Source organism: Antechinus flavipes, chromosome 5 (assembly GCF_016432865.1).
Source record: "Antechinus flavipes isolate AdamAnt ecotype Samford, QLD, Australia chromosome 5, AdamAnt_v2, whole genome shotgun sequence".
Taxonomy (NCBI): Eukaryota; Metazoa; Chordata; class Mammalia; order Dasyuromorphia; family Dasyuridae; genus Antechinus; species Antechinus flavipes.
In genome coordinates, this window is record NC_067402.1 from 123129441 (window position 1) to 123156860 (window position 27420).

General features: G+C 34.1%; 1 protein-coding gene across 4 annotated transcripts in view; it reads right to left on the reverse strand.

The window, feature by feature from the left end:
* Positions 1–27420, reverse strand: part of PTPRZ1 (protein tyrosine phosphatase receptor type Z1) — a 246362-nt gene that overhangs the window by 101418 nt on the left and 117524 nt on the right. For all 4 annotated transcript variants that reach the window (XM_051963556.1, XM_051963555.1, XM_051963557.1 and 1 more), the window contains exons 3-6: positions 11387–11566; positions 3726–3877; positions 1031–1126; positions 87–153 (exon numbers count right to left, since the gene is read on the reverse strand). In XM_051963556.1, the coding sequence (XP_051819516.1) occupies positions 87–153; positions 1031–1126; positions 3726–3877; positions 11387–11566 (495 nt within the window). The remainder of the gene's footprint in view (positions 1–86; positions 154–1030; positions 1127–3725; positions 3878–11386; positions 11567–27420) is intronic.

Below are 27420 nucleotides of genomic sequence, written 5' to 3' on the forward strand. Positions count from 1 at the left end.
GAGTATATGTTTTTCATTAAAGCCTTAAAAACATCAAAGACATCATCTGGAAGATATATACTCCTCTAAACTGAATAGTAACTTACCAAAACGGCTAACATTGTCCACTCCTTCAATAATTGCCTTATAATCCATATTCTCTTCTACTCCAACCTGTTAAAGAAAAGTGATGTTCTAAATATAGTTTTTTTCAGTGTTAGCAAATAAGCATTTATTAAGCACCTATATTGTCTTCCAAGCATATAGTTCTATAAAAGCAGATTTTATTTTAAACATTAAAAAAATTGTGCTCTAATATATTCAAATATATCCAAATAAAACTTAAGAAAAACTTTTGATTATTAATGATGATTACTATATCTGAAAGATCTATGATTTTGACAGACTGAATAACTTGTGTTTAGGAACTCCCACCAAGACTGACTATATACAATTTAGTAGGAAATTCCTACAGAGTTGCTTGAGGTATGTAAATATGAAATGACCTGCCCAATATCACAGAGCTAATAAGTGTCAGGGAAAAAATTTGGATCAATCTCTTCCTTACTTCAAGACCTCTGTTGGACCACGCTGACTCTAGAGTAACTATGATACAGTTATCCCTTCCACACTACAACTTTTCTCATCATAGTTTCAATATATCACTGGTTGGCATAAGAAATTAAATGGAAATTTGCAGGGAGTTTTGTGGAAGCTGAAAACAACATGCAAAGGCCTATAGGTGACACAGAAAAATTTAGAAATAAATATTATGTAATATCAACATATTTTATCTTTTAATTTTATCTTTGATCTTTTATTTCCATAATAATTCAACATCTTCTTTGGAGCAAAGGGAGGACTAAAATTTTTATGCAGATTTTCCAGATCACAGGGGTGCCAGGTCCTTTATCCCCCATGATGTGAAAGAAATAACTGCAATTGATAATAAAATCTTACATTTATATATGCATATAACATTTAGTATATCATATGATACTCACAATAACCCAGAGGAAATAATATAGTTCTATAACCAAAATAACATTACCTCAAATAAAATGGATAAAGCTCTTAACTTTCCTTTCCCTTTAACTGCTTCCTCAAAACTTTCAAACTGATCCGGGTCAAAGCAGTAGATTTGCATCTATAAACAAAACAATAAACTTTTTAGCTCTTAGAAATAAGTTACCAAAGTTGATAAACAAACTAAAGAGAACTGAAGTGTCAACTTGCAAAAGGCAAATCCACAGGAAGGCCATGAGCTTTAGAGTGACAGAGATTAGTTTCAAAATACATGTGTGCATGCAACCATAGTCGTCAGCTTTTATTTAAAAACCACAAAAGGCTTACTCTTTTACATAAAAGTCAATGTAAATTCTATGACCTGAATATAATAAATATTTTATGCACTGAATGAAAGACTGCAGATTGTAAACTGTTCCCTAGTGATAAGTAAGACTCATTTGGAAGCTGATTAACATGTTCGGGCCACAGAATACATTAAGGAAGTGACTTACCAGAGTAAAAAATCAATTTATATAGAAATCTTGGAGAGAAATCAGCCACTTGAAATAGTCTAGTTTTTAGTACACTAAAATTTTATTTTACATCTGCACAGAAATTTTTATAAAACATATTCATCATTTCCAAGACTTTTTAAAGGGTATAGAATGAATTTCCTAGAATTACAATGCCATAGATTTTGAGCTGGAAAGATTTCAGAAGCTGTTTTACAGATTGGAAAACTGAGGCAGAGCCATAAAGGGCTTTTTCAAGGTCACTTAGATAAGTATCTGAGGCAAAATTTAAACCCAAAGCTCCAATGTTTGCCCTCCATCCACTACCTACTCAACTTTCACATGGTCTTCAAAACTGAATGATGCTGATGAGATACTGATGTCCTGCTGGCCCAGTCTTAACTATGTTGAGTTATTGCATTTATTCTAATCTCTTGTAAAGTATATATAAATTAAGAGCACAGAGTCTGAGTAAGCACAGAAAGGGCCAAGGAATTAGGTTTATTTATCGCCTTTTATGAATTATTTTGGCTGTTCAGAGTCTTTATTTGTTTATTTCCAGAGTCACGACAGTAATAGGTAATGATGACTAAACAAAGGATGGCTAAATTCCATAAAGATGATGTGGTATATATAACTGTAACTTTTAAAAGAAAGGAAGTTATTGAGTTTTTTTTTCCAAATAGGTATTAGGGTAGGAAGAGGGAGAAGGTATATATGTTAAAAGCTCTAGCAATAACTTACTCTAAGGAAATGTAATACATGAAAAACAAAATTATTAGTTTAAAATTTGGAAATTTTAATTTCCATAACAAAAAATGTCATGTTGCTTATACACATGAAAAGATTCAATTCAGTGACTCCATAAGTATTGAATTCTCTAGTGTACTTAAGCGCTTACATTTCATTAATTATTTGGTAGAAAGGCTAACAGGTCACTATACTCTGATGTCATTTGAGAAGATATCAGATGTGAAAATAAAGACCTCTGAAATTAAAATGGTAAGTCAATGAGTGCAACTGATACCTGTTACAAAAATTAAATTTACAAGAAGTATTTCAGGAACATATCTACTGTGTAAAGCAAAGAATTCTAGATAGCAAAAGGTCTGCCATCATTGTGTCACTATTGAAGACAGTAATGGAGTAAGATTGTCCTAACAGAAAAACAGCCCCTTGATTGAAAGTTGGAAGCTGCATTCATTCTTTAGAAACATGAAAGTGTTATTTTTAGGTTGCTTTTTCTTCTACATAGTAGGTCCTATAAGTGATTTCTTGGAGCTATGGTAGAAAATAGCACTGGATTTGGAATGTTTACACTGACTCTGACATTTACTACTTATGTGATATTGAACAAATAATTCTACCTCATGGTCTTTAGTGTCAGTTTAAAAAGGAATAGTTATAATTGTTGTAATTTAGCCATTTTCAATTGCTTCAGTTGCTTTCAATTTTGTGACCTTATTTAAGATTTTGTGGCAAGGATTTTAGAGTGTTTTACCATTTCCTTTTCTAGCTAACTTTACAGATAAGGAAACTGAGGCCCAGGGTCATACAGCTAACAAGTGTGTGAGTATGGATTCAAATTCAGGTCTTCCTGATTGCAGACCTGGTTCTCTATCCAGTGGTTCTCAAAGTCTGGTCCAGAGCATCCTGAGGAATATCTGAAATCCTTTAAGAGAGTCTACAAATTCATAATTGGTTTTTATTTTTAATGTGATCAATATCTATAACCCACATAAACAAAAACTCTTTGGACAGATCCTCAATCATTTTTAATAGGATAAAGATATTGAGAACAAAAGTTTGAGGATCATTGGATAGAGTTTATCCAATGCAACACCTAGTTACTCATCTTGAGGTAGGCAGGTTCTAATATTCTTTCCAACTCTAAATCTATGATCTTAGAAATTAAAGTATTTAGAAAGATCTCTCTAGTCTTAAGAATTCTTATTTTAAGAAGCGTATAATTCAAAATCATATCAAAATCTCCTTTTCTTGAGAATTAATGGAATCAATTTATTTGGAGGAGAGAAAGTGAATGAAATAAAGATCTATTTTCCATATATAAATGCATTGTTTTTATTTCCTCTGATATAAAGTTGTTTTACATAGAAATTATTAGACATAAAGATTTCAAAAATAATTTCTATGAAGCACAAACCATTGGATAACTAAATATTTACAAAAAGGAACAGTATCAAGTATAACTATGATAGTTGTTACCTCAAGTGGAAATTTTTGTCCTTCTAAACTATGTTCTGAACCATCAGATGACATATTGCATTTTCCCCAGTGAAAAGTTATCTTGCTTGCTTTGAACATAGTTTCAATACCACCTCCACTGAGACGGTAGTCATTTGTCAGGTTTATTTCCACTAAGAAGGAAAAAAAATCAATACAAAGTTATATCCAGGCTTTTGACAACCAAAGACTATGTTTTAGAACAAATCTCTCTCATATTTAAGTTGTATCATTTTATTTGTTCACAAATTTAAAATGAAACTATTTATTAGATTCAAAACAATTCTATCAAGTGACAATTTTGGAAGTTGAATTATTAATGAAGACAAAACAATCCATATACAGTAATCACAGATTCTATTAATTTTCTATTACTGTTTTTTTGAAGATAGGAATCATCCTATGTTTCCCAAAGCCTCCCTTCTCACATCCCTTTTCCTTACAACTCTTAAGGAGAACAGATAAATGAGTATTTGTGTGGTTTGGGGGAGATCAATTAATTTCTCTGGGTCTCAGTTTTCTTTTCAAAGAAGTGGAGAGGTAAGCTAGGTAATATTTAAGATCAATTATAGATCATTCTAGTTAGTCCTATAAAATCTTCATTTGGCTCCCCTTCCTAATGAATTTATTGGCAAGAAGGAAGGGGGAGCAAGGGAAAGCCAGGCTGCAGCAATTCTTCCTGTTTTCAACCTATCCCAACCATAATGTCACTCTATTTTTTTTTACCATTCTCCTCACTAACCTATTATTAGCATATAAGGAGGAGGGATGGAATTGAAGAAAGAAGGAAAATAAACCATGTTTTCCTGCTCTTTATTACCCAGTCTTAATATCCTCTTTAAACCCATAACCTTTACTTTTCTTACTCCACACCTTCATTTACCCTCTTATTTCATCCTATACAATCCTGTACAATTCATAAGTACAATCCTTGTATTGAGGAAAGCCATCCCAGTTCATAGCTGCCAACCTAGCAGAGAGAGGGCAGAAGAGAAAATTCCCAGATTCTTTTGCAAAAAAGTAATCCTAGCATTCCATGTTGGAACTCCATGTATTTATAAACAGAAATACTGTGAAACACGGTGGTTTTGTCATATAGTACTATTAATGATAGTATATTTCAATTATACTATAGATTAAGCTTAATAGTACTTTTAATGATATAGTTTTTATATGCCATTCTTTGTGTTAAATAATCGAACTTTTTTTTTAATACAACTGGATTGACAGCTGGAAATTACCTATATAAGTATAGTATGAATCTGAAATCCTAGAGTTCAAAACTGAAGGAAACTTTTAGAGATTACTCTTTACATGTGAAGTTTTTTACAGTTAAGTCAAAAATGACACGTATGCACAAATTATCTACCTAACCCTCCCTCCCCCCCCAATGTTTACCAATAGTAAGACTCTTCCAAGACTCCTTATTTCAATTCTGAATTGGAAAATTTATAAATTCTTCAGAGGAAAATAAAACACCAAAAACAAACCATAAAACCACAGCATTGATTAAATGACTGTAAAACAGAATTTAGGTGGCCAGAAAAAAACAACCCTCCAAAAAAGATGCTCCAGTAATTTAGGTAATAGAAAGATGGATTATAGCACAAGAAAGGTGATAGAGAAATGTTATAGAGAATGTTAACTGGTCCATAGTAAACTAGATGAGAAAGGGAATAACTAATTGAAAATACTGATTGGTTAATTTGGCAGCAGATTCTTCAAGTCCCTAAAAATATGAGTAAATAACTATCTGTCCAGAGAAGTTAGTTATAAATAGGTTTAATTCAGGTCCATGATTTCTTTCTGTTTCTTTAAGAACTGCTTAAGTAAAGGGACAGGAGAGAAACTGAACCTGAAAATAGAATAAAATTCAATTTAAAAGTTTTTTTTTTAAATAAGTGATCATCATTATACACCACAACAAGATTATACAATGATCAATTCTGATGGACATGGCTCTCTTCAACAATGAGATGATTCAAACCAGTTCCAGCTGTTCAGTGATCAAGAGAGCCATCTACACTTGGAGAGAGGAAAGTGGGAACTGAGTGTGGACCACAACATAGCATTCTCACTCTTTCTGTTGTTGTTTGCTTGCATTTTGTTTTCTTTCTCAGTTCTTTTCCTTTTTGATCCAATTTTTCTTGTGCAGCAAGATAACTATATGGATATGTATACATATATGGGATTTAACATATTTTAACATATTTAACATGTATTGGACTACCTGCCATCTAGGGGAAGGGGTGAGGGAGGGAGGGGGAAAGTTGGAACAGAAGGCTTTGCAAGGATCATTGTTGAAGAATTATCCACGCATATGTTTTGTAAATAAAAAAGTGATCATGCATAATGTTATGCCAGTTCTTTTTTATTATCCTGACCCAGGCCTGACTCAGTTTCCCTGCTTCCCAGTCCTGCAAAACTGCCTCTTCCTCTTTATCAGAATATTTGATAAGGATAAAAGATCTTATGTTTTAGAATATCAGAATGCCTTTCCCCATCCCAAGTATCAGAATGTCAGATGCCATCTTATCAAGATGTCTCTCCCCATATCTGGGGTGCCTCCCCCTATTACGTCATCCCCCTCTGGGGAGGCTCACCCCACCCTGTCAGAATCCCATTCCCACTCTCAGCACCCTGACTCCGCTCCCCACCTCAGTCTACCCCTGTGTCTGAGCCATGTGTATATAGGTCTTTGAGAATTCTCATTGTTTGCTGGATTCTTGGAGACAACAGTCTCATTCAGCCTTGGGACCAAGCCATGGATCCATTTGGTCCCAGTAAATCTCTCCCATTTAATCAATTATTAAATACTCTCTAATTTCTATCTTGCCTCAGTTTCTCTGGCATTATAATACTATAAAAAATCTAGACCAAAAATTAGATTTTATATAATATTGGAAATCTTCATTTTTTTCTTAAATGATTTTGTGCATATAGACAAATAGACTGCTTTCAATTCATCATAGGCTGTGGGATTCAGTAAAATACGAGAAAGATAATATTTAATTCACCTCACATTTTGGGTATAATGGATAGAAAAATGAGGTGATAATTAGGAGAGTTAATGAGATGAGTAGAGCTGAAGGGTTGGGAAACACAAACAGTACTTTCCCTATAAGATACACTAACAAGTTAGACCATCTGAATATAGATACCCCATCCAAAACCATGTTTTTATTTGCAAAGTAAATATGACTATATCTTTGAATATTATATTTTTGCTTTTAGCCCAGTCCAAAGACTTGTATTATAATTGCTCTTTAATGGCAATGAAATCTAAATAAGTCACTTTTTATACACTACTTTAAGATCACTAAAAAGCTTCCTTAAGTGCTTTAAAATCCCTAGAAAACTTTTCTCACAACAACCTTCCTCACAACAAATATTATTGTTAAGGACAGAGGAGCTATCTTTTGTAATTTCAATTTGAATATAGGAGAAGAGGTTAAAATTGAAATAGTTGATATGGATTCCATTTGTTTTACCTGGAATCTCTATATTCTATTTGTATAGCTACAGATATAAAAACGACAGAAAATAAACCTTTTGCACTGTATACCTTTCCTCTATGCGATCTTCCTAGACCTTTCTTTCTTTATTAATCTTTGATTTTTCTGGGCAGTACCTAATATTCTTAAACCTTATACTATCAACATTTTCCCATCTTTTATTTGAAACCCTCAAGACCACAACTAATGCCTTACTAATGTCTTTCTGGTTTGCAAAACTAATTCATGATAAAGTGATCATGGTTGATGATGGCATTTTTGTGTTCTACAAAAATTAATAATATACTCATTTTTCTCTAATTTAAAATTTTACTTTATAGCTTTCTGAACTTGAACCAACAAACCTTCCCATATACAAAAAAGAATAGAAAACAGAGTAGTATGTAAAACTATAAATCTCCACTGCATATAGTTTGTACTCATTTTTACAAGTACATAATAAATTAAACACAGTAATTTACAAGCTATCCTTGTCTCTGTATCTCTCCAAACATCCTTCTGTACTCTCCTGTTCACTAAAGAAAAATAGCTCTCTTGGCAACTTGGTTTTGCTGATGGTTTATCTACATTCTTAATTTTAAAAAATAGCTTAGAGTGTTATTTAAAAAACATTAGAATTCAATGGCTTCTAAGCATAAAATGCCTTTGTAAAAAGGAATGACTACTTAGAAGTGAAAATAAGAATCGATGCCAATAGATACCTGGGGTATAGGCTTCTAGGCGAAGGAACTTTTTACAATATTCTATTAATCATTCAGGATGATCCAATCTATAAGAAAAACTGGCTATGTCTATGAATATAAAATACTCTTATTCTACTACCATTTTAAAGTAATAACAGGAAAGCTGGGAACCTGATTTCTCAAAGTTCATTGCTTTCTTTTGGTATTTAAAAAAAAAAGATCCCAAATGACCCCCATCCCAAGAAATAAACCTTTTTTATTGAGATAGGAAGCCTGACAAATCACTATTGATCAGATAAATGCAAATTAAGACAACTCTGAGATACACTACACACCTGTCAGACTGGCTAAGATTATAGGAAAAAATAATGATGAATGTTGGAGGGGATGTGGGAAAACTGGGACACTCATGCATTGTTGGTGGAATTGTGAACGAACCCAACCATTCTGGAGAACAATCTGGAATTATGCCCAAAAAGTTATGAAACTGTGTATACCCTTTGATCCAGTAGTGTTACTTCTGGGCTTATATCCCAAAGAAATACTAAAGAAGAGAAAGGGACTTGTAGGTGCCAAAATGTTTGTGGCAGCCCTGTTTGTAGTGGCTAGAAACTGGAAACTGAATGGATGCCCATCAATTGGAGAATGGCTGAATAAATTGTGGTACATGAATGTTATGGAATATTATTGTTCTATAAGAAATGACCAGCAGGATGAATACAGAGAGGACTGGAGAGACTTACATGAACTGATGCTAAGTGAAATGAGCAGAACCAGGAGATCATTATATACCTCAACAACGATATTGTATGAGGATGTATTCTGATGGAAGTGTATTTCTTCGACAAAGAGATCTAACTCAGTTTCAATTGATCAAGGATGGACAGAAGCAGCTATACACAAAGAAAGAACACTGGGAAATGAATGTGAACTATTTGCATTTTTGTTTTTCTTCCTGGGTTATTTTTACTTTCTGAATCCAATTTTCCCTGTGCAACAAGAGAACTGTTCGGTTCTTCAAACATATATTGTATCCAGGATATATCGCAACATATCTAACATATATAGGACTGCTTGCCATCTAGGGGAAGGGGTGGAGGGAGGGAGGGAAAAAATTGGAACAGAAGCGAGTGCAAGGGATAATGTTGTAAAAAAAATTATCCTGGCACGGATTCTGTCAATATAAAGTTATTATAAAATAAAATTATATATATATATATATATATATATATATATATACATACAGAGAGAGAGAGAGAGAGAGAGAGAGAAAGAGAGAGAGAGAGAGAGAGAGAGAGAGAGAGAGAGAGAGAGAGAGAGAGAGATAGGAAGCCTGAGGTGGTGAAGTGAATGCAAAACTGGGAATCAGAAAACTTGAGTTTTATCAACTCTGTAGTTTATTAGCTGTATCAATTAACCAATCAATCAAAAATCATTTTATTAAGTACTGACTATATGATTGGCACTGAGTTTACCAAGACAAAAAAAGTCAGTTAGTTCATGCCCTCATGGAGCTTATATTTTATCAGGGGAAATAACATTTATACATATAAGTACACACAAAATATATACAAAGTAAATGCAAGATATTTTTGTGATGAATGGTGGGAAAAACATCAGTAAGTAGAAATTATGATTGGGAAAAGACTAAAAGAACAAGTAACATTTTGAGTTGAAGACTGAAGGAAGCTAGAGATTCTAAAAGGTGGTGATAGGGAGGAACAGACAGGAGATTAAATATGTGTGTAAAAATAGTGATTCTCAAAATACTTTCTACCTCACAGCAAAATATTATTTTTTGCTATACCAAATACCAGCATGATATAGGAGAGTTCAGAGACTCATATGTGTGTGTGATTACAAATGCAAATTCTATATAATTTAAGGGATACTCACAATGCGATTCCAAATGCAGATTCTATCAAATTCTCAGTACATCTGAAAACTGTAGCCATACTAATGGTAGTAGGACATACCCTTTGAGAGCCATTGCTGCACAGTATGTGAAGGACAATAAAGTGTAATTTCTAGGAAGAAGACTGGAGCTGGGTTGGGAACGTCTTAAACAGAAAACAGAGTAGTTTATATTTTATCCTAGAGATAACAGGGAAGCACCAGAGATTTCTGGTCAGAAGAGTGATATGATCAGCGCTGTGCTTTAGGAATATTACAATTGGCAGCTATGTGAAGAACCAGTTAGTTAATCTCTCTGGACATCAATTTCCTTATATTCAAGATGAAGACTTAGAAAGATGATCCCTACGATTATAACATAATATTTTTCTATAATATTCTCTCTCTCATATATATGTATATATGCATATATGTATATGTATGTATATTCATAGGTAGTAACAATAGTAGTTTTGTGGGTCTTTATCAAAGGACTATATAAACTTTCAGAGTGTCATTTAAATGTGTTATAATGATGATCCTTCTTTAGCTGATTTTTTTCTTTTTCTTACATCTCTGTGTTTTCTCTATAGTTCATTTAGCTATTATAATAAATCTGAGCTTTTAGACATCAGGGTGAGATCAGCAACACCTATCTGACACTTTAGGAGAAGGCTCTGAATAAATGATTTCCAACACACCAGATGTTGATATTTCTAAATCAGAGAAGCACTTTTCCCCCACCAGGAGTCCTTGGTGGTAAATCTGACATGCCAGTCAACTGATATAGCAAGCTTACTACTCGATCCAGGTGTGGGTAGGATGCTATGAATAAAATGCTAAAGATGTAATTTATTCCTTTGTTAAATGATTTTAAGACTAAAACTATAAACATTAGATATATGACAGCTGAAAGGTAAGTTATCATAAATTTTTTCCTCATTTCTGTTGGTGGTACTTTTTAAATCCTTTAAAAATAATGAAACGTAATTTACATAAAATAATTTATGAATACTCCCTAGGCATAGTATTAAAAAAAAACCTCATAAACAGAGAAACACTGGTAATTAACTTTACTTAAAAACAGAGAACTTGTTAATCATTATTTTTCATTTCTAAGCACCTAATAAAGTGGGATATCAAGAAGACAAAGATAAAAGACACTACCACTCAAACAAGGAAATATAGATGGATTTAAAGTGGAGCAATTATTTAGAATATATTGTTATCCTGTTATTTTGATTGCATTCTTTTTCATAGTCATCCTTATTGTCCTCATTGAAATGCTGAAATTATTATTTATCTTCAATAATTGCACATTCCTGCATTTCATTAATGATGTGATAATTTCAGCTATTTTATTTTTTATATTAAATTTTCACATGCTATTTACATTTTAGATCTTGTCCAGGAGGTTTGGTGGCTGTCACCACCTATCTCTTTCTAGCTGTTATAGCTGTCTTTTTAGCCGGAAAAAAGAAAATAAGACAAATTAAATATTTTCCTGTCCCATAAAACAACTCAAAAGGGAGCAAGCATTAAAGCATTTTACCTGTTTTTCCAGTGTTATGAATGAAAGTGTCTTCCAAAGATGCTTTATCCCAGCCTTCAAAGTTAAATTTCTTAAGATTTACATTGACTTGGGTAAGATCTTCATCAATGTTAATAGGGGATTGTTTAGGACCATTGCATGTTGGATATTTCTTTCCCCAATTCTTTTGATTCAGTGTTCCTAAGAGAAAACATTATAAGAAGTTAAATTACTTAAAATATTGCCCAAATTCAAATTCATACTTTACAAAATAGTTGGTTCATTTTGTAAAACAAAATTAAAAAAATACAACTCTGGCTACACATAGTAGATAATGGAGTTCTTAATATTAATCTGAAAGTTTATACAATCTTTTAGCAATTGCTTTATTTAGAATTTTTGCATCCATATTCATTTAAGCAGAAACAAGAGAAGATGGTATACATTAACAAAAATCTCATTTTGAAAACAACTTTGACTAAGTCCTTTTGGCTACTATAAATACCTAAATTAATTTCAAAGGACATGAAAGAAGACACTATCTGCCTCCTGAGAAATAGTTAATAAATACAAATATAGAATTTTACACACACACACACACGCACACACACACACATTTGTATCTAATGGTAATCATCTTTAAGTGCGGAGAGGAAAGAAAAAAATTAGAAACTTCATTATATATTTTAAAAGGAAAAGCAAGTTATATATAATTTATCACTTCATATGTAATCATAGATTTTTTATTATACTGTGAAATAGAAATGTTTGTTTTATTTCATAAATTAAGAGAAAATGAAAAGTTAAAAAAAGTTTATGGAATATATATATGTATTCATAATAAATATGATGTAGACTAATAATAATGGCTGTCATATTTTGCTTTAGGGTGCAGGGGTCCTCAAACTACGGCCTGCAGGCCATATGCGGCAGCTGAGGATGATTATTCCCCCCCACCCAGGGCTATGAAATTCCTTTATTTTAAGGCCCACAAAACAAAGTTTTTGTTTTTACTATAGTCCAGCCCTCCAACAGTATGAGGGACAGTGAACTGGCCCCCTATTTAAAAAGTTTGAGGACTCTTGGTCAGATACAGCATCTTATTTGGTTGTTATTTAATTAATTTGATTTATCTTATTTTTATTTATCTTTGATTCTCATAACAACATGTGGAATAGATGACTACAGGTATTATTATCTCATCCTTTTTTTTTTATTTATTTTTTCTTTTTTTAACCAGGGGAGAAAACTGAGGTTTTGTCAGATGAGATGACTTATTGGACACACAGCCCAATGTGTGTGTGTGTGTGTGTGTGTGTGTGTGTGTGTGTGTGTGGTAGACTTCAGACCCAGATCTTGTCTAACTCCAATTTTAGTGCTCTTTCCAGTCCACTATGCTGTTGTTTGATCTGTTCTGATATTTCATGACCCAATTTTGGGTTGTCTTGGCTAAGATTCTACACTGGTTGGCCATTTCCTTTTCCAGGTCATTTTATAGATGAGGAAACCAAGGCAAAGAGGGTTAAGTGATTTGTCCAAGATGACACAGCTAATAAGTGTCTAAGTCTTGATTTGAACTTCAAGAAGATGAGTCTTCCTGATTCCAGATCTGACGACTCTATTAGTGGCAAACTTGCTCCTACTTTGCACATATGTTCTAAATACAATAAAGTATAGATAATTTAAGTAAGGATAACTAAGTAAAAAAAAATGAAGCCTATACAGTAAAATCCAAATATCGTGATCACACTATCCTCAATTAATAGTTTTAATATATAGAACCCAGGACACGTTGGTGTAATCTGAAAGTCTCTATTTGGCTAGGATCCAGAGTTCTATTTCCCCAATATTTTCCCCTAGAGCAAACATACTACTGGTCTATACTTTTAAGTGATTTTATTGCCTTCAAAAACATTCTCGTTTATTATGGAAATTGCTATTTTGTCAACATATCTGCTGGATTTTTTTTTTTAATTTTTTATTTAATAATTACATTATATTGACACTCATTTTTGTTCCGATTTTTTTTCCCCTCCCTCCCTCCACCCCCTCCCCTAGATGGCAAGCAGTCCTTTATATGTTGGATATGTTGCAGTATATCCTAGATACAATATATGTTTGCAGAACCGAACAGTTCTCTTGTTGCGTAGGGAGAATTGGATTCAGAAGGTATAAATAATCCGGGAAGAAAAACAAAAATGCAGATAGTTCACATTCGTTTCCCAGTGTTCTTTCTTTGGGTGTAGCTGTTTTTTTCCGTCATTTATCAATTGAAACTCAGGTCTCTTTGTCAAAGAAATCCACTTCCATCAAAATATGTCCTCATACAATATCGTTGTCGAAGTGTATAATGATCTCCTGGTTCTGCTCATTTCACTTAGCATCAGTTCATGTAGGTCTCTCCAAGCCTCTCTGTATTCATCCTGCTGGTCATTTCTTACAGAACAATAATATTCCATAACATTCATATACCACAATTTACCCAGCCATTCTCCAATTGATGGGCATCCATTCATTTTCCAGTTTCTAGCCACTACAAACAGGGCTGCTACAAACATTTTGGCACATACAGGTCCCTTTCCCTTCTTTAGTATTTCTTTGGGATATAAGCCCAATAGAAACACTGCTGGATCAAAGGATATGCACATTTTGATAATTTTTTGGGCATAATTCCAGATTGCTCTCCAGAATGGTTGGATTCGTTCACAACTCCACCAACAATGCATTAGTGTCCCAGTTTTCCCGCATCCCCTCCAACATTCATCATTATTTTTTCCTGTCATCTTAGCCAATCTGACAGGTGTGTAGTGGTATCTCAGAGTTGTCTTAATTTGCATTTCTCTGATCAATAATGATTTGGAACACTCTTTCATATGAGTGGTAATAGTTTCAATCTCATCCTCTGAAAATTGTCTGTTCATATCCTTTGACCATTTATCTTTTTTTTTTTTTAATTTTTTATTTAATAATTACATTATATTGACACTCATTTCTGTTCCGATTTTTTTTCCCCTCCCTCCCTCCACCCCCTCCCCTAGATGGCAAGCAGTCCTTTATATGTTGGATATGTTGCAGTATATCCTAGATACAATATATGTTTGCAGAACCGAACAGTTCTCTTGTTGCGTAGGGAGAATTGGATTCAGAAGGTATAAATAATCCGGGAAGAAAAACAAAAATGCAGATAGTTCACATTCGTTTCCCAGTGTTCTTTCTTTGGGTGTAGCTGCTTTTGTCCGTCATTTATCAATTGAAACTCAGGTCTCTTTGTCAAAGAAATCCACTTCCATCAAAATATGTCCTCATACAATATCGTTGTCGAAGTGTATAATGATCTCCTAGTTCTGCTCATTTCACTTAGCATCAGTTCATGTAGGTCTCTCCAAGCCTCTCTGTATTCATCCTGCTGGTCATTTCTTACAGAACAATAATATTCCATAACATTCATATACCACAATTTACCCAGCCATTCTCCAATTGATGGGCATCCATTCATTTTCCAGTTTCTAGCCACTACAAACAGGGCTGCTACAAACATTTTGGCACATACAGGTCCCTTTCCCTTCTTTAGTATTTCTTTGGGATATAAGCCCAATAGAAACACTGCTGGATCAAAGGATATGCACATTTTGATAATTTTTTGGGCATAATTCCAGATTGCTCTCCAGAATGGTTGGATTCGTTCACAACTCCACCAACAATGCATTAGTGTCCCAGTTTTCCCGCATCCCCTCCAACATTCATCATTATTTTTTCCTGTCATCTTAGCCAATCTGACAGGTGTGTAGTGGTATCTCAGAGTTGTCTTAATTTGCATTTCTCTGATCAATAATGATTTGGAACACTCTTTCATATGAGTGGTAATAGTTTCAATCTCATCCTCTGAAAATTGTCTGTTCATATCCTTTGACCATTTATCAATTGGAGAATGGCTTGATTTCTTATAAATTTGAGTCAGTTCTCTATATATTTTGGAAATGAGGCCTTTATCAGAACCTTTAACTGTGAAAATGTTTTCCCAGTTTGTTGCTTCCCTTCTAATCTTGTTTGCATTAGTTTTATTTGTACAAAGGCTTTTTAATTTGATGTAATCGAAATTTTCTATTCTGTGATCAGTAATGGTCTCTAGTTCATCTTTGGTCACAAATTTCTTTCTCCTCCACAAGTCTGAGAGATAAACTATTCTATGTTCCTCTAATTTATTTATAATCTCGTTCTTTATGCCTAGGTCATAGACCCATTTTGATCTTATCTTGGTATATGGTGTTAAGTGTGGGTCCATGCCTAATTTCTGCCATACTAATTTCCAATTATCCCAGCAGTTTTTATCAAATAATGAATTCTTTTCCCAGAAGTTAGGGGCTTTGGGTTTGTCAAACACTAGATTGCTATAATTGACTATTCTGTCTTGTGAGCCTAGCCTTTTCCACTGATCCACTAATCTATTTCTTAGCCAATACCAAATGGTTTTGGTGACTGCTGGTTTATAATATAATTTTAGATCAGGTACAGCTAGGCCACCTTCATTTGATTTTTTTTTCATTAATTCCCTTGAGATTCTCGACTTTTTATTGTTCCATATGAATTTTGTTGTTATTTTTTCTAGATCAATAAAATATTTTCTTGGAAGTCTGATTGGTATAGCACTAAATAAATAGATTAGTTTAGGGAGTATTGTCATCTTTATTATGTTCGCTCGGCCGATCCAAGAGCACTTAATATTTTTCCAATTATTTAAGTCTGACTTTATTTGTGTGGAGACTTTTTTATAATTTTGCTCATATAATTCCTGACTTTCCTTTGGTAGATAGATTCCCAAATATTTTATGGTATCAACAGTTATTCTGAATGGAATTTCTCTTTGTATCTCTTGCTGTTGGGTTTTGTTGGTGATGTATAAAAATGCTGAGGATTTATGGGGATTTATTTTGTAGCCAGCTACTTTGCTAAAATTATGAATTATTTCCAATAGCTTTTTGGTAGAATCTCTGGGGTTCTCTAGGTATACCATCATATCATCTGCAAAGAGTGATAGTTTGGTTTCCTCATTGCCTACTCTAATTCCTTTTATATCTTTCTCGACTCTTATTGCCGAGGCTAGTGTTTCTAATACGATATTAAATAATAATGGTGATAGTGGGCAACCTTGCTTCACTCCAGATCTTACTGGGAAAGGTTCCAGTTTTTCCCCATTGCATATGATGCTTACTGATGGTTTTAAATATATGCTCCTGACTATTTTAAGGAAAAGTCCATTTATTCCTATGCTCTCAAGTGTTTTTATTAGGAATGGATGTTGGATTTTATCAAATGCTTTTTCTGCATCTATTGAGATGATCATGTGGTTTTTGTTTGTTTGGTTATTGATATAGTCAATTATGCTAATAGTTTTCCTAATATTGAACCAGCCCTGCATTCCTGGTATAAATCCTACTTGGTCATAGTGTATTATCCTGGTGACAATTTTCTGTAATCTTTTTGCTAATATTTTATTTAAGATTTTAGCATCAATATTCATTAGGGAGATTGGTCTATAATTTTCTTTCTCTGTTTTCAGCCTACCTGGTTTAGGTATCATACCATATCTGTGTCATAAAAGGAGTTTGGTAGGACTCCTTCAATCCCTATTTTTTCAAATAGTTTATATAACATTGGAGTTAATTGTTCTTTAAATGTTTGGTAGAATTCACATGTAAATCCATCTGGTCCTGGGGATTTTTTCTTAGGGAGTTGATTGATAGTTTGTTCTATTTCTTTTTCTGAGATGGGACTGTTTAGGATATTTACTTCTTCCTCTGTTAGTTTGGGCAAGCTGTATTTTTGGAGGTATTTTTCTATTTCATTTAAGTTGTCGAATTTATTGGCATAAAGTTGGGCAAAGTAACTCCTAATTATTGCTCTAATTTCCTCTTCGTTAGTGGTGAGTTCTCCCTTTTCATTTTTAAGACTAACAATTTGATTTTCCTCTTTCCTTTTTTTAATCAGATTTACTAAGGGTTTGTCTATTTTGTTGGTTTTTTCATAGAACCAACTCTTAGTTTTATTAATCAATTCAATAGTTTTTTTACTTTCAATTTTATTGATCTCACCTTTTACTTTTAGAATTTCAAGTTTAGTGTTTGACTGGGGGTTTTTAATTTGTTCCTTTTCTAGCATTTTTAATTGCAAACCCAATTCATTGACCTTCTCTTTCTCTATTTTATACAAATAGGCCTCTAGAGATATGAAATTTCCCCTTATTACCGCTTTGGCTGCATCCCATACATTTTGGTATGATGTCTCATTATTATCGTTTTCTTGGGTGAAGTTATTAATTATGTCTATGATTTGCTGTTTTACCCAATCATTCTTTAGTATGAGATTATTTAGTTTCCAATTATTTTTTGGTCTACTTCCCCCTGCTTTTTTGTTGAATGTAATTTTCATTGCATCGTGGTCTGAAAAGGATGCATTTACTATTTCTGCCTTACTACATTTGAGTTTGAGGTTTTTATGTCCTAATATATGGTCAATTTTTGTATAGGTTCCATGAACTGCTGAAAAGAAAGTGTATTCCTTTCTGTCTCCATTACATTTTCTCCAGAGATCTATCATATCTAGCTTTTCTAGTATTCTGTTTACCTCTTTGACTTCTTTCTTATTTATTTTCTGGTTTGATTTATCTAATTCTGAGAGTGCAAGGTTAAGATCTCCCACTATTATAGTTTTACTGTCTATTTCTTCTTGCAGCTCTCTTAGTTTCTCTTTTAAGAATTTAGATGCTACCCCACTTGGTGCATATATGTTTAATATAGATAGTGCTTCATTATCCATGCTACCCTTTAGCAAGATATAGTGTCCTTCCTTATCTCTTTTAATTAGGTCAATTTTTGCTTTAGCTTGATCTGAGATCAGGATGGCTACCCCTGCTTTTTTGACTTCACCTGAAGCATAGTAGATTTTGCTCCAACCTTTTACCTTTAACCTGCATGTATCTCCCCGCTTCAGGTGTGTTTCCTGTAAACAACATATTGTAGGATTCTGGCTTTTAATCCATTCTGCTAACCGCTTCCTCTTTATGGGGGAGTTTACCCCGTTCACATTTATGGTTAGAATGACCAATTCTGTATTACTTGCCATCTTGTTAACCCCGGTTTATGCTTTCCTCCCTTCTTTCCCCTTTCCCCCCTTCCAAGTATTAAGCTTGTGAGCACCCTTGCTTCTCACAGCCCTCCCTTTTTAGTGTCCCTCCCCCCGCCTTAGAGTTCCTCCCCCTATCTTACCCCTTTCCCTCCCAGTTCCCGTATTCCCTTCCGCTTAGCTTATTCCTTCCCTTTCCACTTTTCCCTTCTCACTTTTCAATGAGATGGGAGAAGTTTCACCATAGATTGAATATGTCTTAAGATTTTTCACTTAAAGCCAATTCTGAAGGCAGTAAGATACCCACTATATTCATCCCCCTCCATTCTTTCTCTCAGATATAATAGGTTTCCTATGCCTCTTCATGAGATGTACTACCCCCACTTTACCCTTTTTCTGGTACAATGTCCTTTCCACATCAATTTCTAGAACAAGGTATACATGTATTCTTTATACATCTATATAGTCAAAATATAGTTCCCAAGATTAATCTTTACCTTTTTAGATTTTCCTTGAGTTCTATATTTGTAGATCAAACTTTTTGTTAAGTTCTGGTTTTTTCATCAGAAATAGATGAAATTCGCTTACTTCGTTGAATGTCCATCTTCTTCCCTGGAAAAAGATGCTCATTCTCGCTGGGTAAGTTATTTTTGGTTGCATACCAAGTTCCTTAGCCTTTCGGAATATCATATTCCAGGCCCTTCGATCTTTTAATGTGGATGCTGCCAGATCCTGGGTGATCCTTATTGTGGCTCCTTGATACTTGAATTGGGTTTTTCTAGCCGCTTGCAATATTTTTTCTTTCATCTGAGGGTTCTGGCATTTGGCCACTATATTCCTTGGTGTTTTGATTTTAGGATCCCTTTCAGTGGGTGATCGATGAATCCTTTCAATGTTTATTTTTTCCTCTGTTCCTATGACTTCTGGGCAGTTCTCTTTGATGATTTCCTGGAAGACAGTGTCCAGGCTCTTTTTTTCATCATGTTTTTCTGGGAGTCCAATGATTCTCAGATTGTCTCTCCTGGATCTGTTTTCCAGGTCTGTTGTCTTCCCCAGAAGGTATTTCACATTTTTCTCCATTGTTTGATTTTTTTGGATTTGCTTGACTGATTCTTCTTGTCTCCTCGAGTCATTCAATTCCACTTGTTCAATTCTGATTTTCAGTGAAGTATTCTCTTCACTCACTTTTTTAAAATCTTTCTCTAATTGTCCAATTGAGTTCTTTTGTTCTGTGGAATTTTTTTCCATTTCGCCAATTTTGTTTTTTAGAGAGCTGTTTTCTGTTTCCAGTTCACTAATCCTATTTTTCAAGGATTTTACTTCTTTATCCACTCTCTCTTTAACTGACTTCTCCAGGCTCTTTTCCCATTTTTCTTCTAGCTCCCTTGTGAGAGCCTTTTTAATCACTTCTATGAGGTTCATCTGTGCTGAGGAACAGATCTCCTCCTTTGGGGAATCACCTGGGGACTGCCTGTTTTTAGTCTCCTCAGGATTTAGAGTCTGCTCTCTATCTGTGTAGAAGCTGTCAAGGGTTAAAGTCCTCTTCAGCTTCTTGCTCATTCTGTCTATTAATCAGAGACAAACTACCAAAGAAAAACAGAAAAAACTGGAGTCTTTCTTTGGGGGGGGGCTGGGTGTGTTATCGAGCTTCCTCTACAGACTGCAGGGGGCAGCAGTGAGGCACTAGCAGGACTGTGCTGCGCCTGCGCTCTGAGATCCCAAAGCGTGCTGAGTCACTGAGGGGGGGGAAGGAGGGGGCGGCCAGGTCCTGAGAGACTCCAGCTGTTTGCGGTTGTGTTCTTCAGCCCCGGTGTTTTTAGCTTCTCTGCTGGGCTGTTGACTTGCTGCAGGTTCCAAACCTGTAGCAAAGCTCTCCCCGCAGAGACGGCTACGATCACTCCCCACCCCCTCTCAGCTCTGCTCCCGTGCTCTCACTGCCGCTGCCCGCCGCCTGCGCCCGATCTAAAACCACCCCAGCCCTCCAGTAAAGACAGACCTTTCTTGGCGGATCTCAAGGATGGCTTCTCTTGGTAACTATTTGTGGGTTTTTTTCAGTCAAGCATTGATTCAGAGGCTTGTAATGAAGTGGATAGTGAGAGAAAGCGCGGAGCTTATGCAACTGTGAGCCTCCTGTCCGCCATCTTAACCGGAAGTCTTGACCATTTATCAATTGGAGAATGGCTTGATTTCTTATAAATTTGAGTCAGTTCTCTATATATTTTGGAAATGAGGCCTTTATCAGAACCTTTAACTGTGAAAATGTTTTCCCAGTTTGTTGCTTCCCTTCTAATCTTGTTTGCATTAGTTTTATTTGTACAAAGGCTTTTTAATTTGATGTAATCGAAATTTTCTATTCTGTGATCAGTAATGGTCTCTAGTTCATCTTTGGTCACAAATTTCTTTCTCCTCCACAAGTCTGAGAGATAAACTATTCTATGTTCCTCTAATTTATTTATAGTCTCGTTCTTTATGCCTAGGTCATAGACCCATTTTGATCTTATCTTGGTATATGGTGTTAAGTGTGGGTCCATGCCTAATTTCTGCCATACTAATTTCCAATTATCCAGCAGTTTTTATCAAATAATGAATTCTTTTCCCAGAAGTTAGGGGCTTTGGGTTTGTCAAACACTAGATTGCTATAATTGACTATTCTGTCTTGTGAGCCTAGCCTTTTCCACTGATCCACTAATCTATTTCTTAGCCAATACCAAATGGTTTTGGTGACTGCTGCTTTATAATATAATTTTAGGTCAGGTACAGCTAGGCCACCTTCATTTGATTTTTTTTTCATTAATTCCCTTGAGATTCTCGACTTTTTATTGTTCCATATGAATTTTGTTGTTATTTTTTCTAGATCAATAAAATATTTTCTTGGAAGTCTGATTGGTATAGCACTAAATAAATAGATTAGTTTAGGGAGTATTGTCATCTTTATTATGTTCGCTCGGCCGATCCAAGAGCACTTAATATTTTTCCAATTATTTAAATCTGACTTTATTTGTGTGGAGACTTTTTTATAATTTTGCTCATATAATTCCTGACTTTCCTTTGGTAGATAGATTCCCAAATATTTTATGGTATCAACAGTTATTCTGAATGGAATTTCTCTTTGTATCTCTTGCTGTTGGGTTTTGTTGGTGATGTTTTTTTTTTACTTTTCAAATTTTTTTTTAAACTTTAAAATTTACATTGAAATATTCTGTATTTACACACCTTAATTTCTGAATATTAATCTTCTTAATTCAGCAAGCCATTTCTTTGAATGAATTGATTTTAAAAAGGATGAATTAAAAGTTCAGTAAGTGCTGGATGAGGAGCAGCTAGATGGTTCAGCAGATAGAACATTAGGTTTAGAGTTAGGAAGAACTTAAGACCAATCTAGTCTCAGATACTCAACTGTGTCAGTCACTTGACTTCTGCTTGCCTTAATCCATTGGAGAAGAAATTGGCAAATCACTCCATCATCTTTGCCAAAAACAAAACAAAACAAACAAAAAAACTGAGATCACAAAGAGTTGGATGGGGAGATTCTGAGAAGATGGCAGAGTAGGTGGGTAAATTTGAACTTTCCAAATTTCCCCCACAAATAGAACTTATTTGTATCTTAGGGCAAACATAAACTAGTGAAAAATCAAGATGACTTAAAGCAAAACAGGGGTTCTCCTGAGATAACCCAAAAAGACTCCAAAACCAAGGTTTAACCAATATGAAATACAAACACCTCTGGGTTACTCTACATTAAAAGCTAGCAGGAGACATTGAAAAAAAAAACTAGTAAAATAAAATAAAATAAAAACCATCCAAAAAAGGCTCAAAAAGATTATGGGGGTGGGGAGCTAACCAATTAGAAAAGGAGATACAGTCTCAAAACCAAAAATAACACTGAAAATTAGAATTGGACAAGGAGAAGCCAGTGAAGCTATAAGACAAGAAATAAACAACACAGATTACAAAGAATGAAAAAATAGAACAGAATGGGAAACATAAAAAAACAAATGTTCTGGAGAACAGATCAAGAAGAGAAACTGTAAGAATAATTGAACTGCCTGAAAGTTGTGACCAAAAAAAGAACCTTGACACAATAATGCAAAAAATAATCCAAGAAAATTGCCCTGGAGTGATAGAACATGTAGGGAAAGTAGAAAAAAAAAAATCCACCAACCACTACCTCAAAGAGATCCTTTATAGAAAACATATAGGAACATTATTCCCAAATTTCCAAACCCCTACATCAGAAAGAAAGTATTACAAGGAAAAAAAAATCAAATATGCTGATGCCATAATTAGAATTGTACAAGATTTATCAGCAGCCACAATAAAAGACTGTAGGTCATGGAATCACATTTACCAGCAATCAAAAGACCTAGGCTCGGGGCCCAAAATTCATATCCAGAAAAATTATCTATAATATTGAATGAAAACAAATGGACATTCAACGAACTTGCAGATTTTCAAAACTTTTTTTCAACCAAACCTGAACTCAATAGAAAATTTAACATATAGGAACCAATATAAAAGACCAATTTCAAGGAACTTAACATGACAGATTGTTTATGTTTCTTTTACATGGAAATGCTTAATAGGTTTAAGATTGACATCAGCAATAGGGTAGCTTGAAAGAAAGATTGAAAAGGTGATTCAGGCCAATTCCAATAGTTTTGTATTAGAGAGAGCCATCGAATCCAGAGAGATTATTATGGCAAGTGAATGTGGAGCACACACATACACACAGTATTTTCACCTTTGTTGTTGTTGTTTGCTTACTTGTCTTTTTTTTTTTCTTTCATTTTTTCCTCTTTTGATCTGATTTTTCTTGTGTAACAGGATAAATGTGGAAATATGTTTAGAAGAATTACACATGTTTAACTTATATTAATTAGAATGCTTGCTGTCTAGAGGAGGGAAAAAATTTGGAAAATAAGGTTTTGCAAAGATGAATGTTGAAAACTATCTATGCATGTATTTGGAAAAATAAAAAGCTATTATTAAAAATTAAACATTGAGGCAGAATTAAGGCAAAGATAGTAATTATGTTACACAAATGAGGTGCAGACAAAGAATAGACACATTGTGGGAAGAAGGATTCCTAGTTCTGAAAACCAAAATACAATGGGAATCAATTAAATAGGCAACATGACATATATACCATGAAGGGTATAGCACCTACAGAATCTATAAAGAAATAAGGGAGGAGGAATGGCTAAAGGAGGAAGCAAAAGGTAAGGAAAGAAGAGAAGGGAGGGATTCATGAGTGAGGAGAGGAGATTAAGTAATACAAAGGCAGGTTAAAGAGCAGAATTATAGCAGAAAAGTTAGCAGGGATAGGAAAGATATGTGTATGGGTGGATGCTGAGTGGGTGGGTATATGTGTGTGTGTGTAAATATCTATATATGTATACATAAATATATTCTTGCTTAACTATAGCCTCTTGGAGGAGGTGGGGAGAGATGAAAGAGGGGAAAAAGAACAAATCAAAAACAAAAACAAAAACAAAAAAATAACTGTGCAGTAGAGAGCAAAAGAACAATCTACAGGGAAGCAAAGAAAAGATGGACACTCATAAATATAATTTCTTCTACTATTATATATCCTTTCTTGAATTGATAATTTATTGTTATATATTTTGAATTCTCCTTGATGTTCTGCTGGGCACATGACAATGTTCTGTTTTGTTTTGTTTTGTTTTCCTTTTCTGTTTTTTATTCTTTTTTAAATAAATGAAATGTTAAAAAATAAAAATAAAATAAATAATAAACATATTTCTATCATATATTTATGTCTTATGTAAATATATTATTTTATATTTCTATTATAAATATAATAAAAAAATAAAATTTTATACTAGAAACATATAAAGTATAAATATTAAAAAACAAAATAAAAATGACAAATCACTGCTTGTGACTGAATGACTGAAAAAAACATACTATAAAGATACAAATACAAAAGTAAGACTTTCTGTGCCCCCAAGAAATAGTTTAAAATCTAACAGAGAGAAAGTATTCATATTTGTAACAAAATATAAGAAATTAAGAGGGAAAGGAATTGGGAAAAAAGTTCAACAAAATTAACCCACACACCAACTACCAGTAAGCTATGCAATACCCACACCAATAGATCTTGAAATCTACAAAGAGGAAAAGAGTACATTTCCTTTTCTCTTCTTTTGGGCCACGGTTGCTATTATAATTACTCAGTATATAATTTGATTGGGAGAAGATAGGGCAAGGAAGGGGGAGTTATTATTATTTCCATTTCCATTTTTGCAATTCTTGTATATAGTGGGATAAAGCCATGAGAGTGAATGAGACTGTGAAAGGGCCAAAGGAAAATCAATTACAGAACTTGAGGAAGTCTGTATCTCGGGTTGGGAAGAACAAAAAGAACAAGAAAGGTAGGAGAAAAAAAACTATTGGCAGGCTAGAAGGCAAAGATTTAGGAGAGATGCTATCATGGAAATCAAGAGTGGAAAGAGTATCTAGGAAAAAATATGGTGAAGGGCATCAAATGCTGTAGAAAGATCTTAAGAAGTGAAGTGATCATTGCCGAGGCAATATGTGTAGCAGAGAAAACACTGGACTTTAAGCTGAGTGTCCTATGTTTGAATTTTTATTGTACCACTTGACTATCTTTGGGAGCTTCCATTATTAAACCTGTCTGGATTTCATGTCCCTCTTCTGTAAAAAAAAAAAAAAGTATTGGATTACATGGTTTCTAAGGTCCCTTCCTGTTCTAAATCCTTTGATATGGCAATTGGAAGGTTATTATTTTCCTTAGGGAAAATAGTATTAGTAAATGAATAGTAGCCTGAAGCCAGATAGAAGGAAGCTGGGGGTGGGATGGGAGTAATACATAAATGAATATTGAAATACAATTTTAATAATAATAATAGCTAATGTTATATAACTTTTATTATGTTCCTGGTGCTGTGCTCATCACTTTGTATAATTATTATTACATTTGAATCTCACAACAACTCTGGGAATTGGGTGCTGTTAATGACCCCATTTTATAGATGAAAAAATTAAAGCAAACAGGATTAAGTGACTTGCCCAGGCTCACATAGCTGAAAGCCTAGATTTGGTCTGAGATTTGTACTCAGGTCTTCCTGACTGCCGGCTCAGCCCTCTATTCAGTGCTTTCTATGTGTCATTCATTGTGCTAGATGAAAAAAAAGTTTAAGAAAGGGAAAAAAAAAACTCCTGTCCTCTAAATGTTTACATTCAACTATATACTGGGTGAATAATGAAAGCAGTAAGTGGATTACCGATGGAGAGAGGATGTCAGAAAAAAGAGAAGGCTGTGTGGGTATATGCATACTTAAAGATAAGAACTGAACATTATTTTAATTAGTCAACAAAAAAGCATGTATAAAATACTTAAAGAGAAGAACTGAACATTATTTAAATTAATCAATAAAAAAAAGCATTTATTAAGCACTTACTCTATATGCCAGGAGATGAACTAAGTGCTAAGGATTCAAAGAAAGGAAAAAAAAACAAGGGACTTACATTCTAATAGGAGAGACAAACAAAAAGGTACACATCGATATATACCCCATAAGCCATTATAATCTTAGAGGCAGAAAAACTTAAGGTTTAAGAGAGGTATGGATAACTAGAGCAAAATTCTAGAGAAGAGGAGTGGGATAAAGGCAAAACTGGACAGGCAGGACTGTGGCAGAGAAAAAGCTACCTCATTCTTAAAGACTGAAAGATGCAAAAGGAGAGGAACAGAGAGGGCACTTTGAAGGATTACAATCTTGTTAATAGAGGATAAGCAGTCTTGTGAAATAGCATAAGAGTGACAGAGTCAGGAGACCTAAGAGAGGTTTGAACTGCTGCTGGAGAGGGATGTTATAGGAAATAAATAAGAAGTGAATGAGAAGGTTGCTTGCTATACAGCAGTGAGCACCCAAATAGCATAAATTTGTAGAAAATCAAGCCAGCGAGAATTTTATGATTTCTTCTTTGAGTACCTGTAAGTAAGAAAGGAGAAGGTAGATACAGTGGGTTATACAGTGGTGGGAATTAACATGGCAGAAGTGGAAGGAATCCTGTGGGGCTTGAGATTTAAGAGCAGAGGACAGTATATATCTCAAATGGCTATGTAGTGCTCAGCAATAAGACTGGTGTGAAATGACATCCTAAACTTTTGAATGCCATGCCATTTTCTTGATATGTTTTAGTGACCTCGCTAATTTATGAACTTAATGCTTGTAAAGTGATCATTAACACTTCCACTCTTAGAAATAACTTTCAAATTCAATGTACACAAAAAATTTACTTTAGGGCCTCTCTATAATATGAGACAGTACGTTAAAAATGCAGAAATGAGCATTTCTGGCTCTAGTGAATAGCTATAAAAATATCTGTAGTAATATACTGATTTATGCTCTTGTCAACAGGAGACACGGTCCACTTCTTGCCATCCCAATTTGAATGCAAGAGAAACACAGACTTTGGCTGTAATTGACAAGGCCCCTTTGAAGACTTACAAGTCTTAGCATGGTTCCATGAATTCTGAAAAGCTCAGGAATAAATAAAAATAAAGGAGCTACTATCTACTGACACTACTACAAAGAAACAAAACAAACAAACAAAAAACCCCAAGAGACTCTAGTCACATTGCATAAAACTGAAAAATATAAACAATAATTAGAAATCTTTTAGATTTCATGCTATCTGCCACTGCAGGCAGTGTAACAAAGAAATAGTGGTTTAAAAGGTAATAGTTTTTGTTTCACAATTTCAGTTACTAGAAATTAAATATGAGATAATGAATCACAAGGGAAACTGAATATCAAAAGAAAGGTCTCCATTGCAACTGACTTGTTAGGAAATCAGAAATGTCATTCTATTTTGAGCTGAAAACACTTTCAAAAGAGTTGCCTAGTTGTTGCCAAATTATTACATTACTAAATGATGCAACTAAG